This window comes from Sardina pilchardus, chromosome 1, assembly GCF_963854185.1.
Source record: "Sardina pilchardus chromosome 1, fSarPil1.1, whole genome shotgun sequence".
Lineage (NCBI taxonomy): Eukaryota > Metazoa > Chordata > Actinopteri > Clupeiformes > Clupeidae > Sardina > Sardina pilchardus.
Window position 1 is genome coordinate 2273091 of NC_084994.1, and position 15425 is coordinate 2288515.

The following is a 15425-nucleotide window of genomic DNA, read 5'->3' on the forward strand; positions in this document are numbered from 1 at the left end:
TTCAGCAAACATTAAATAAACAAGCGAGAAAAGGTCATTTCTCACTCTCCACTGAAAGGGTCGGGGCGTATTGTGCCTATATGCCAGTCCAACATGTGTGTTCTAACAGAATTCTGACCGCTGTGACATCATAAAGCCTCAGTCCCTCTATGACCTCACAGTGGCATCACAATTGGAAGAGAAACTGATGGAATGTCTGTTTTGGTTGCAGGTGTTCTTCATATTAGGCGCTCTCCTGATTGCCATGTCGATGTCCTTGGACAGGCATGGCCTCTGGAACTTTCTGGGACCACTACTGTTTGCATTGATCACCATGGCAACGGCCTGGGTAAAGACATGTTCTCACACGAATCCATTGCATCTGTGTGTGTGTGTGTGTATGTGTGTGTATAAATATAATGTTTGTGTGTGTGGGAGTGTGTGCGTGTGTGTGTGTGTGTGTGTGTTTCAGGTGTATCGGAGTGTGAAGCGTCGCCAGTGTTTCCCTCCTCTGTGGCGTCGCTGGGTGTGTTTATAATGTGTGTGTGTGTGTGTTTCAGGTGTATCGGAGTGTGAAGCGTCGCCAGTGTTTCCCTCCCCTGTGGCGTCGCTGGGTGTGTTTCCTGTTGCCGGGGGTGCTGCTGGCGCTCATCGGCGTGTGTGTGTACGTGTTCGCCGAGACGGACGCCAACTACCTGTACACACACTCCCTCTGGCACGTCCTCATGGCAACCAGCATCGTCTTCCTGCTGCCGCCCCGACACACACACACACAGCCCTGGGGATGGACACACACACTCTGTGGGTACAAGATCTGCAAGAACCAGAAAGACGACTTGTACTCTGTCTCCTAACACACACACACACGACACACACACACACACACACACACACACACACACACACAGCCCTGGGGATGGACACACACACTCTGTGGGTACAAGATCTGCAAGAACCAGAAAGACGACTTGTACTCTGTCTCCTAACACACACACACGACACACACACACACACACACACACACACACACACACACACACACACACACACACACACACACACACACACACACACACAGGACACACACACACACACACACACACACACACACACAATGTGCAATACTCCCTATTCCTGCTCCCCAAAATTTAAGCACTTAAGTGCCATAGCCACTGCCCAGAGCCTCAACCTACTCAAAACATTCTCACAACATGCTCACAACCTATTCAAACCCAGAACCTCAACCAATGCACAATATACTCAAAACATACCCACAACATTCTCACAACCAGGTCACAACATTCTCACATCTAACTCACTTCATTCATTCATTCATTCAGTCAGTCATTCCTCACAACTTACACTAAACCTACTCACAACCAATTCACAACCTTCCTACAACCTACTCACAATCAATTCACAACCTTCCTACAACCTACTTACAACCAACTCTAAACTTACCCTAGTACACCACACTTAAAACTTTTAACAGATGCATACAAATCCGTCTCAACACCACAACTACTCACAAGAACCTTGTGATCTTCCTACAGCCTACAGCCTACTCAACCTATTGACAACCAACTCGCAACACTCCAATTCATTCATTCATTACTCACAACTTACCTAGTTACAAACAACTCACAACTTACACTAAACCTACTCACAGCCAATTCACAACCTTCCTACAACCTACTCACAACCAACTCTAAACTTACCCTCAACCTACTCACAACCAATTCACAACCTTCCTACAACCTACTCACAATCAATTCACAACCTTCCTACAACCTACTCACAACCAATTCACAACCTTCCTACAACCTACTTACAACCAACTCTAAACTTACCCTTAACCTACTCACAACCAATTCACAACCTTCCTACAACCTATTCACAACCAATTCACAGCCTTCCTACAACCTACTTACAGGGCTGTGATGGTGCTTTTAAACTGCACCGTCAATGTTATAGATACCTATACACTTTTTTGGGGGGATATTATATGACATTTGAGCTGTTAGACACCTTTAAAGAGAAGCTTACACAATCACTTAGTAGTCTGTGTCTCTCTCTCACACACACACACACACACACACACACACACACACACACACACACACACACACACACACACACACACACACTTAATTCTATTGCCACTAAATGGCTTTTTTCCACTAAGCTTGGGGTCTTGGGGCCAGGTCTCTTGGGGCTGTGTATATGCCTTTAAAGTCATGATGCACTCGCTTTAGCCAGCAGGGGGCACTGTGGGGGTGGCCTGCCATGTACACTACTGTCGACTGTACTGTACTGTGTAGTCCCTTCCACCGGGGGGGTGCTGTTTCACCAGAGACTAGTGCCGCCTGATGGAGCTGTCTGCAGGTGCAGCTTGTCCCTACTGTAATACGTACTCACTTATTGTGCTTGTTCTCTTACGCTTCTTACTGAGGATCATATGCCTGTGTTGGATTTTTAGATTGTCTCTTCTCTCTCTGTCTGTGTGTGTGTGTGTGTGTGTGTGTGTGTGTGCGCGCAAACTGCACTGAATGTTACTTCATGTCCTGTATGTACTGTTTGGGTATAAGGGATGCAGTGTGTGTGTGTGTGTGTGTGTGTGTGTGTGTGTGTGTGTGTGTGTGTGTGTGTGTGTGTGTGTGTGTGTGTGTGTGTGTGTGTGTGTGTGTGTGTGTGTGTGTGTGTGTGTGTGTGTGTGTGTGTGTGTGTGTGTGTGTGTGTGTGTGTGTGTGTGTGCGTGCGTGCACTGTTTGGCTATAAGGGAAGCACTTTACTGATGAAGTTGGCATGTGTGTAGATTGAATGTCTCACAGTACAGTCTGAAGAATGTCTACCACTGATTGTGTGTGTGTGTGTGTGTGTGTGTGTGTGTGTAAGAAACTCTCATAAGTCTGATCGTGATTATTGTGATGATGATGATGATGATGGCGATTAAGATGATTCATGTGTCAAACCTTATTTTATTCATTTTCTTTTTAAAGGACTTACTGAATTAAAGTCTGCCAAATTTGAAGGAACTTTGAGGTTGTGATCTGTTAAATTATAGAAGAAAGTATAACAATGGTGTTGTTGAATTCTCTCTCTCTTTGAATATATTAAAGGGGAACTATGCAGGTTTGAATATATTAAAGGGGAACTATGCAGGTTTTGAATATATTTAAGGTGAACTATGCAGGTTTTTGAATATATTAAAGGGGAACTATGCAGGTTTTGAATATATTAAAGAGGAACTATGCAGGGTTTTTTTTAGCTCAACTTACCTTAACTCTTTGAATGCCGCATTGTTTTTGGAAGCTATGTCCCAGAGTGCCGGCAAAGTAGATCATTTTTGACTACTTTTGAAGAGCCACAGCATATTCTATGTTATAGTTATGGACACATACTATGGCTCATTTGAAAGGTGAGACTCTGAGCTCTCAGTGGGTGAAAACGGTTTATCTCTACGTGTCTCCATTCCCTAGAAATCCCAAGCCAAACAGTGGCTGGTTTTCATCAAAATCCCTTTTTTTCTTCTAGAAACGGAGATATAAGACAGACATACATTTCCGCAATGTTCACAGACTTTTTACGGAGGGGGCTTTTTTGTTGTTGTGCTGTCTGAATTCATATGTCCGTATATCTACCACCGGAACCTTTCCTGCTGCCGACTTATGTTGCCGCCACAGCTGCTATGTGAATGCAATCGCGGAAACTTATACTCGTCAGTGATGATCAAAGATTGTTTGGTGATGATCAAGGGAAGTGTTACCCTACGTGTATTTAAAGCGCCCTATGTCAATGAATAGTTCTATCTCTCTAACACGCTGCAGGTAATGCAGCAAGACTACCTCCTCCATAGCCTAGGCTAGCCTACTCCCGGGGTGGTTCTCAAATTCTCTCCTCGATCTTCCATGCTCGGTCCCTGATCTATAACAAACACTGGATAGACTATCCAATTGTTGAGACTGCCACCTTGTGACGAACTCACAAAATTACCAAATGACCTTGTATTGACTTGACGTGCCTGATTCGACACAATTCATGCGGCAATATCAATCAAATGCTGCGTTGTGATATAATGTCCAGATAAAATGTCGGGATTGTGAGATTTCATGAGTTTTCGATCGTCATCTACTTCAGTTCTCTTCATGATAGACTTCCAAAAATCACACATAAAGTGAGTTAGAGTGTCTAGTTTCGTAGTTTAAAAAAAAGCGAAAAACGCAATATTGCGTTATTGCCACTCTACGCATGGGAGCTAAAAACGCAATATTACGTTGTTGGCACTCAATGAGTTAACTGAACAGCTTCGGAGTCACTGGAATGGCTTTTTTCCACCGAGCGGGAAAACCTTAGCCGTGTTCCATAACACCTTAAATCAGTCATACCACCTTAAATCAGTCATACCACCTTAACCGTGTTCCATGCCACCTTAAATCAGTCATTCCACCTTAACCGTGTTCCATGCCACCTTAAATCAGTCATGCCACCTTAACTGTGTTCTATACCACCTTAAATCAGTCATGCCACCTTAACCGTGTTCCATGCCACCTTAAATCAGTCATACCACCTTAACCGTGTTCCATACCACTTTAACTGTGTTCCATAACACCTTAAATCAGTCATACCACCTTAACCGTGTTCCATACCACTTTGCCCGTGTTCCATAACACCTTAAAGAAGTCATACCACCTTAACCGTGTTCAATACCACTTTAACTGTGTTCCATAACACCTTAAATCAGTCATACCACCTTAACCGTGTTCCATACCACTTTGCCCGTGTTCCATAACACCTTAAAGAAGTCATACCACCTTAACCGTGTTCCATACCACTTTAACTGTGTTCTAGACCACCTTAAATCAGTCATACCACCTTAACCGTGTTCCATACCACCTTAACCGTGTTCCATACCACTTTAACTGTGTTCCAGACCACCTTAAATCAGTCATACCACCTTAACCGTGTTCCATACCACCTTAACCGTGTTCCATGCCACTTTAACTGTGTTCCAGACCACCTTAAATCCCAAAGGACTTGACTACCCCTTGCTAGTGTGTGTGTGTGTGTGTGTGTGTGAGTGTGTGTGTGAGTGTGTGTGAGTGTGTGTGTGTGTGTGTGTGTGTACCTTGCAACTTTGGGCCGGTGGGCCAGTGACACTGGCAAACAGAAAGTCTCGCAGCCTCGCGATCATGCCCATGAAAAGGCAGACTGACCGATTAGGGAGTGATGTAAAATATACACGCTAAAGCTGTAGGGGAAGCTCTGCAGAGAAACCTGCCATTGTAAAACGAGAAAACGGCGAAGAAATTGCCAAACCTGCATAGTTCCTCTTAAATAATCGGGCTATAATAAGACCACGATCCATCTGACAAGTTTCTGTCTCTTTAGTAATCGGGCTATAATAAGACCACGATGCATCTGACAAGTTTCTGTCTCTTTAGTAATCGGGCTATAATAAGACCACGATGCATCTGACAAGTTTCTGTCTCTTTAGTAATCGGGCTATAATAAGACCACGATCCATCTGACAAGTTTCTGTCTCTTTAGTAATCGGGCTATAATAAGACCACGATGCATCTGACAAGTTTCTGCAAGATGTGAACACACTTCTCTTACCTTGGCTTCTTTACTGTGCTCCAATACTGAAACACACACACTCACACACACAAACACCCCAATACTGAAACACACACACTCACACACACACACACCTTTACATGGCCCCAATACTGAAACACACACACACTCACACACACACACCTTTACATGGACCTTAATACTGAAACACACACACTCACACACACAAACACCCCAATACTGAAACACACACACTCACACACACAAACACCTTTACATGACCCCAATACTGAAACACACACACACACACACACAAACACCTTTACATGGCCCCAATACTGAAACACACACACTCACACACACAAACACCTTTACATGGCCCCAATACTGAAACACACACACACACACACACACACACACACACACACACACACACACACACACACACACACACACACACACACACACACACACAAACACCTTTACATGATCCCAATACTGAAACACACACACACACACACAAACACCTTTACATGGCCCCAATACTGAAACACACACAAACACCTTTACATGGCCCCAATACTGAAACACACCACACACACACACACACACAAACACCTTTGAATGACCCCAATACTGAAACACACACACACACACACACACACACACACACAAACACCTTTACATGGCCCCAATACTGAAACACACACACACACACACACACACAAACACCTTTACATGGACCCTAATACTGAAACACACACACACACACACACACACACACACACACACACACACACACACACACACACACACACACACACACACACACACACACACACACACACACAAACACCTTTACATGGACCCTAATACTGAAACACACACACTCACACACACACACACCTTTACATGGCCCCAATACTGAAACACACTCACACACACAAACACCTTTACATGGCCCCAATACTGAAACACACACACACACACACACACACACACACACACACAAACACCTTTACATGACCCCAATACTGAAACACACACACACACACACACACAAACACCTTTACATGGCCCCAATACTGAAACACACACACACACACACACACACACACACACACACCTTTACATGGACCCTAATACTGAAACACACACACACACACACACACACACACACACACAAACACCTTTACATGGACCCTAATACTGAAACACACACACTCACACACACACACACCTTTACATGGCCCCAATACTGAAACACACTCACACACACAAACACCTTTACATGGGCCCCGATACTGAAACACACACACTCACACACACACAAACACATTTACATGGGCCCCGATACTGAAACACACACACTCACACACACACAAACACCTTTACATGGACCCCGATACTGAAACACACACACACTCACACACACAAACACCTTTACATGGGCCCCGATACTGAAACGCGCACACAAACAAAGTAAAGTCATTTGTAGCATCAGAAAGTTCAAATAGTCCAGTGTAGGGAATAAATTGTCCAGTGTAGGGAATAAATTGTCCAGTGTAGGGAATAAATTGTCCAATAGTAATTAGTAATTTTCGGAAAGTAGTGGGTCGCCAAGTTGCGTGAGCAGGAATCCGAGGAGGGGACCACAGCAGGCGATGGTACAACCACAATATTGTGAATTGTTTTTGCAACTTCAGTAACTTGAATTCTTAAACTTTAATGGTCACTGCAGTGTACATTTTGTAGTGTTTGGCCATCGATGAGTAATCATCATCATTATTCGCCCTAATTTGCCATCGGAGTATTCATCATTATTCGCCCTAATTGCATATTTGTGTTCATGAAAGCTCTTTTAGATTTCTTTTAGTTCTGCCCACATAAAAAACTTAGGCGATAGACCAAATATTCATTAACAAAAAAACATCCACATATTAGAATTCATGTCCCAAGCCTGCGTTTCACAATCTGAATCTCTTGTCACAAATGAATCTAAGACAAAATCGGTGTTGCGGGTGATGTCAGTATTGGGAACATGTTAAAAGTGAGTTACTTTACTAGCTTATGTTGAAGATGGTGTTGGTATTGGGAACATGTTAAAAGTGAGTTACTTTACTAGCTTATGTTGAAGATGGTGTCAGTATTATTAGGAACATGTTAAAAGTGAGTTACTTTACTAGCTTATGTTGAAGATGGTGTTGGTATTAGGAACATGTTAAAAGTGAGTTACTTTACTAGCTTATGTTGAAGATGGTGTTGGTATTAGGAACATGTTAAAAGTGAGTTACTTTACTAGCTTATGTTGAAGATGGTGTTGGTATTGGGAACATGTTAAAAGTGAGTTACTTTACTAGCTTATGTTGAAGATGGTGTTGGTATTGGGGAACATGTTAAAAGTGAGTTACTTTACTAGCTTATGTTGAAGATGGTGTCAGTAGTATTGGGAACATGTTAAAAGTGAGTTACTTTACTAGCTTATGTTGAAGATGGTGTTGGTATTGGGAACATGTTAAAAGTGAGTTACTTTACTAGCTTATGTTGAAGATGGTGTCAGTAGTATTGGGAACATGTTAAAAGTGAGTTACTTTACTAGCTTATGTTGAAGATGGTGTCAGTAGTATTAGGAACATGTTAAAAGTGAGTTACTTTACTAGCTTATGTTGAAGATGGTGTTGGTATTAGGAACATGTTAAAAGTGAGTTACTTTACTAGCTTATGTTGAAGATGGTGTCAGTATTATTAGGAACATGTTAAAAGTGAGTTACTTTACTAGCTTATGTTGAAGATGGTGTTGGTATTAGGAACATGTTAAAAGTGAGTTACTTTACTAGCTTATGTTGAAGATGGTGTTGGTATTAGGAACATGTTAAAAGTGAGTTACTTTACTAGCTTATGTTGAAGATGGTGTCGGTATTAGGAACATGTTAAAAGTGAGTTACTTTACTAGCTTATGTTGAAGATGGTGTTGGTATTAGGAACATGTTAAAAGTGAGTTACTTTACTAGCTTATGTTGAAGATGGTGTCAGTATTAATAGGAACATGTTAAAAGTGAGTTACTTTACTAGCTTATGTTGAAGATGGTGTTGGTATTGGGAACATGTTAAAAGTGAGTTACTTTACTAGCTTATGTTGAAGATGGTGTTGGTATTATTAGGAACATGTTAAAAGTGAGTTACTTTACTAGCTTATGTTGAAGATGGTGTTGGTATTATTAGGAACATGTTAAAAGTGAGTTACTTTACTAGCTTATGTTGAAGATGGTGTCAGTATTAGGAACATGTTAAAAGTGAGTTACTTTACTAGCTTATGTTGAAGATGGTGTCAGTATTATTAGGAACATGTTAAAAGTGAGTTACTTTACTAGCTTATGTTGAAGATGGTGTCGGTATTAGGAACATGTTAAAAGTGAGTTACTTTACTAGCTTATGTTGAAGATGGTGTTGGTATTAGGAACATGTTAAAAGTGAGTTACTTTACTAGCTTATGTTGAAGATGGTGTTGGTATTGGGAACATGTTAAAAGTGAGTTACTTTACTAGCTTATGTTGAAGATGGTGTTGGTATTAGGAACATGTTAAAAGTGAGTTACTTTACTAGCTTATGTTGAAGATGGTGTTGGTATTGGGGAACATGTTAAAAGTGAGTTACTTTACTAGCTTATGTTGAAGATGGTGTTGGTATTGGGAACATGTTAAAAGTGAGTTACTTTACTAGCTTATGTTGAAGATGGTGTCAGTATTATTAGGAACATGTTAAAAGTGAGTTACTTTACTAGCTTATGTTGAAGATGGTGTTGGTATTGGGAACATGTTAAAAGTGAGTTACTTTACTAGCTTATGTTGAAGATGGTGTTGGTATTGGGAACATGTTAAAAGTGAGTTACTTTACTAGCTTATGTTGAAGATGGTGTTGGTATTGGGAACATGTTAAAAGTGAGTTACTTTACTAGCTTATGTTGAAGATGGTGTTGGTATTGGGAACATGTTAAAAGTGAGTTACTTTACTAGCTTATGTTGAAGATGGTGTTGGTATTAGGAACATGTTAAAAGTGAGTTACTTTACTAGCTTATGTTGAAGATGGTGTTGGTATTGGGAACATGTTAAAAGTGAGTTACTTTACTAGCTTATGTTGAAGATGGTGTTGGTATTGGGAACATGTTAAAAGTGAGTTACTTTACTAGCTTATGTTGAAGATGGTGTCAGTATTATTAGGAACATGTTAAAAGTGAGTTACTTTACTAGCTTATGTTGAAGATGGTGTTGGTATTAGGAACATGTTAAAAGTGAGTTACTTTACTAGCTTATGTTGAAGATGGTGTTGGTATTATTAGGAACATGTTAAAAGTGAGTTACTTTACTAGCTTATGTTGAAGATGGTGTTGGTATTGGGAACATGTTAAAAGTGAGTTACTTTACTAGCTTATGTTGAAGATGGTGTTGGTATTAGGAACATGTTAAAAGTGAGTTACTTTACTAGCTTATGTTGAAGATGGTGTTGGTATTGGGAACATGTTAAAAGTGAGTTACTTTACTAGCTTATGTTGAAGATGGTGTTGGTATTGGGAACATGTTAAAAGTGAGTTACTTTACTAGCTTATGTTGAAGATGGTGTCAGTATTATTAGGAACATGTTAAAAGTGAGTTACTTTACTAGCTTATGTTGAAGATGGTGTTGGTATTAGGAACATGTTAAAAGTGAGTTACTTTACTAGCTTATGTTGAAGATGGTGTTGGTATTGGGAACATGTTAAAAGTGAGTTACTTTACTAGCTTATGTTGAAGATGGTGTTGGTATTGGGAACATGTTAAAAGTGAGTTACTTTACTAGCTTATGTTGAAGATGGTGTTGGTATTAGGAACATGTTAAAAGTGAGTTACTTTACTAGCTTATGTTGAAGATGGTGTTGGTATTGGGAACATGTTAAAAGTGAGTTACTTTACTAGCTTATGTTGAAGATGGTGTTGGTATTAGGAACATGTTAAAAGTGAGTTACTTTACTAGCTTATGTTGAAGATGGTGTTGGTATTGGGAACATGTTAAAAGTGAGTTACTTTACTAGCTTATGTTGAAGATGGTGTCAGTATTAGGAACATGTTAAAAGTGAGTTACTTTACTAGCTTATGTTGAAGATGGTGTCAGTATTATTAGGAACATGTTAAAAGTGAGTTACTTTACTAGCTTATGTTGAAGATGGTGTTGGTATTGGGAACATGTTAAAAGTGAGTTACTTTACTAGCTTATGTTGAAGATGGTGTCAGTATTAGGAACATGTTAAAAGTGAGTTACTTTACTAGCTTATGTTGAAGATGGTGTCGGTATTGGGGAACATGTTAAAAGTGAGTTACTTTACTAGCTTATGTTGAAGATAGTCAGTATTGGGAACATGTTAAAAGTGAGTTACTTTACTAGCTTATGTTGAAGATGGTGTTGGTATTAGGAACATGTTAAAAGTGAGTTACTTTACTAGCTTATGTTGAAGATGGTGTCAGTATTATTAGGAACATGTTAAAAGTGAGTTACTTTACTAGCTTATGTTGAAGATGGTGTCAGTATTAGGAACATGTTAAAAGTGAGTTACTTTACTAGCTTATGTTGAAGATGGTGTTGGTATTGGGAACATGTTAAAAGTGAGTTACTTTACTAGCTTATGTTGAAGATGGTGTTGGTATTATTAGGAACATGTTAAAAGTGAGTTACTTTACTAGCTTATGTTGAAGATGGTGTCAGTATTATTAGGAACATGTTAAAAGTGAGTTACTTTACTAGCTTATGTTGAAGATGGTGTTGGTATTGGGAACATGTTAAAAGTGAGTTACTTTACTAGCTTATGTTGAAGATGGTGTATTAGGAACATGTTAAAAGTGAGTTACTTTACTAGCTTATGTTGAAGATGGTGTTGGTATTAGGAACATGTTAAAAGTGAGTTACTTTACTAGCTTATGTTGAAGATAGTCAGTATTGGGAACATGTTAAAAGTGAGTTACTTTACTAGCTTATGTTGAAGATGGTGTCAGTATTATTAGGAACATGTTAAAAGTGAGTTACTTTACTAGCTTATGTTGAAGATGGTGTTGGTATTGGGAACATGTTAAAAGTGAGTTACTTTACTAGCTTATGTTGAAGATGGTGTTGGTATTGGGAACATGTTAAAAGTGAGTTACTTTACTAGCTTATGTTGAAGATGGTGTTGGTATTAGGAACATGTTAAAAGTGAGTTACTTTACTAGCTTATGTTGAAGATGGTGTTGGTATTAGGAACATGTTAAAAGTGAGTTACTTTACTAGCTTATGTTGAAGATGGTGTCAGTATTATTGGGAACATGTTAAAAGTGAGTTACTTTACTAGCTTATGTTGAAGATGGTGTAGGTATTAGGAACATGTTAAAAGTGAGTTACTTTACTAGCTTATGTTGAAGATGGTGTCAGTATTATTGGGAACATGTTAAAAGTGAGTTACTTTACTAGCTTATGTTGAAGATGGTGTTGGTATTAGGAACATGTTAAAAGTGAGTTACTTTACTAGCTTATGTTGAAGATGGTGTTGGTATTAGGAACATGTTAAAAGTGAGTTACTTTACTAGCTTATGTTGAAGATGGTGTTGGTATTAGGAACATGTTAAAAGTGAGTTACTTTACTAGCTTATGTTGAAGATGGTGTCAGTATTATTGGGAACATGTTAAAAGTGAGTTACTTTACTAGCTTATGTTGAAGATGGTGTTGGTATTGGGAACATGTTAAAAGTGAGTTACTTTACTAGCTTATGTTGAAGATGGTGTTGGTATTGGGAACATGTTAAAAGTGAGTTACTTTACTAGCTTATGTTGAAGATGGTGTCAGTATTATTAGGAACATGTTAAAAGTGAGTTACTTTACTAGCTTATGTTGAAGATGGTGTTGGTATTGGAACATGTTAAAAGTGAGTTACTTTACTAGCTTATGTTGAAGATGGTGTTGGTATTAGGAACATGTTAAAAGTGAGTTACTTTACTAGCTTATGTTGAAGATGGTGTTGGTATTAGGAACATGTTAAAAGTGAGTTACTTTACTAGCTTATGTTGAAGATGGTGTTGGTATTGGGAACATGTTAAAAGTGAGTTACTTTACTAGCTTATGTTGAAGATGGTGTCAGTAGTATTGGGAACATGTTAAAAGTGAGTTACTTTACTAGCTTATGTTGAAGATGGTGTTGGTATTAGGAACATGTTAAAAGTGAGTTACTTTACTAGCTTATGTTGAAGATGGTGTCAGTAGTATTGGGAACATGTTAAAAGTGAGTTACTTTACTAGCTTATGTTGAAGATGGTGTCAGTATTATTAGGAACATGTTAAAAGTGAGTTACTTTACTAGCTTATGTTGAAGATGGTGTTGGTATTGGGAACATGTTAAAAGTGAGTTACTTTACTAGCTTATGTTGAAGATGGTGTTGGTATTAGGAACATGTTAAAAGTGAGTTACTTTACTAGCTTATGTTGAAGATGGTGTTGGTATTGGGAACATGTTAAAAGTGAGTTACTTTACTAGCTTATGTTGAAGATGGTGTCGGTATTATTAGGAACATGTTAAAAGTGAGTTACTTTACTAGCTTATGTTGAAGATGGTGTTGGTATTAGGAACATGTTAAAAGTGAGTTACTTTACTAGCTTATGTTGAAGATGGTGTTGGTATTATTAGGAACATGTTAAAAGTGAGTTACTTTACTAGCTTATGTTGAAGATGGTGTTGGTATTATTAGGAACATGTTAAAAGTGAGTTACTTTACTAGCTTATGTTGAAGATGGTGTTGGTATTAGGAACATGTTAAAAGTGAGTTACTTTACTAGCTTATGTTGAAGATGGTGTTGGTATTAGGAACATGTTAAAAGTGAGTTACTTTACTAGCTTATGTTGAAGATGGTGTCAGTATTATTAGGAACATGTTAAAAGTGAGTTACTTTACTAGCTTATGTTGAAGATGGTGTCGGTATTGGGAACATGTTAAAAGTGAGTTACTTTACTAGCTTATGTTGAAGATGGTGTTGGTATTATTAGGAACATGTTAAAAGTGAGTTACTTTACTAGCTTATGTTGAAGATGGTGTTGGTATTGGGAACATGTTAAAAGTGAGTTACTTTACTAGCTTATGTTGAAGATGGTGTCAGTATTATTAGGAACATGTTAAAAGTGAGTTATTTTACTAGCTTATGTTGAAGATGGTGTTGGTATTAGGAACATGTTAAAAGTGAGTTACTTTACTAGCTTATGTTGAAGATGGTGTTGGTATTGGGAACATGTTAAAAGTGAGTTACTTTACTAGCTTATGTTGAAGATGGTGTTGGTATTGGGAACATGTTAAAAGTGAGTTACTTTACTAGCTTATGTTGAAGATGGTGTCAGTATTAGGAACATGTTAAAAGTGAGTTACTTTACTAGCTTATGTTGAAGATGGTGTTGGTATTATTAGGAACATGTTAAAAGTGAGTTACTTTACTAGCTTATGTTGAAGATGGTGTTGGTATTGGGAACATGTTAAAAGTGAGTTACTTTACTAGCTTATGTTGAAGATGGTGTCGGTATTAGGAACATGTTAAAAGTGAGTTACTTTACTAGCTTATGTTGAAGATGGTGTACAGTAGGTATTGGGAACATGTTAAAAGTGAGTTACTTTACTAGCTTATGTTGAAGATGGTGTCGGTATTAGGAACATGTTAAAAGTGAGTTACTTTACTAGCTTATGTTGAAGATGGTGTTGGTATTAGGAACATGTTAAAAGTGAGTTACTTTACTAGCTTATGTTGAAGATGGTGTCGGTATTATTAACATGTTAAAAGTGAGTTACTTTACTAGCTTATGTTGAAGATGGTGTCAGTATTATTAGGAACATGTTAAAAGTGAGTTACTTTACTAGCTTATGTTGAAGATGGTGTTGGTATTGGGAACATGTTAAAAGTGAGTTACTTTACTAGCTTATGTTGAAGATGGTGTTGGTATTATTAGGAACATGTTAAAAGTGAGTTACTTTACTAGCTTATGTTGAAGATGGTGTCAGTATTATTAGGAACATGTTAAAAGTGAGTTACTTTACTAGCTTATGTTGAAGATGGTGTTGGTATTGGGAACATGTTAAAAGTGAGTTACTTTACTAGCTTATGTTGAAGATGGTGTCGGTTTTGGGAACATGTTAAAAGTGAGTTACTTTACTAGCTTATGTTGAAGATGGTGTCGGTTTTGGGAACATGTTAAAAGTGAGTTACTTTACTAGCTTATGTTGAAGATGGTGTATTGGGAACATGTTAAAAGTGAGTTACTTTACTAGCTTATGTTGAAGATGGTGTCGGTTTTGGGAACATGTTAAAAGTGAGTTACTTTACTAGCTTATGTTGAAGATGGTGTATTGGGAACATGTTAAAAGTGAGTTACTTTACTAGCTTATGTTGAAGATGGTGTTGGTATTGGGAACATGTTAAAAGTGAGTTACTTTACTAGCTTATGTTGAAGATGGTGTTGGTATTAGGAACATGTTAAAAGTGAGTTACTTTACTAGCTTATGTTGAAGATGGTGTCAGTATTATTGGGAACATGTTAAAAGTGAGTTACTTTACTAGCTTATGTTGAAGATGGTGTTGGTATTGGGAACATGTTAAAAGTGAGTTACTTTACTAGCTTATGTTGAAGATGGTGTCGGTATTAGGAACATGTTAAAAGTGAGTTACTTTACTAGCTTATGTTGAAGATGGTGTTGGTATTGGGAACATGTTAAAAGTGAGTTACTTTACTAGCTTATGTTGAAGATGGTGTTGGTATTGGGAACATGTTAAAAGTGAGTTACTTTACTAGCTTATGTTGAAGATGGTGTTGGTATTAGGAACATGTTAAAAGTGAGT

At 38.5% G+C, this 15425-nt stretch overlaps 1 protein-coding gene across 2 annotated transcripts in view; it reads left to right on the top strand.

Moving 5' to 3' along the window:
• pgap6 (post-glycosylphosphatidylinositol attachment to proteins 6) overlaps nt 1-3010 on the top strand; it is a 19891-nt gene extending 16881 nt beyond the window's left edge. Inside the window, exons 12-13 of one of the 2 annotated variants that reach the window (XM_062537296.1) lie at nt 212-328; nt 540-3010. In XM_062537296.1, the coding sequence (XP_062393280.1) occupies nt 212-328; nt 540-833 (411 nt within the window). In that variant the 3' untranslated portion in view covers nt 834-3010. The other variant, XM_062537304.1, reaches the window with a different exon arrangement.
• Nucleotides 3011-15425: the final 12415 nt, after the last annotated feature.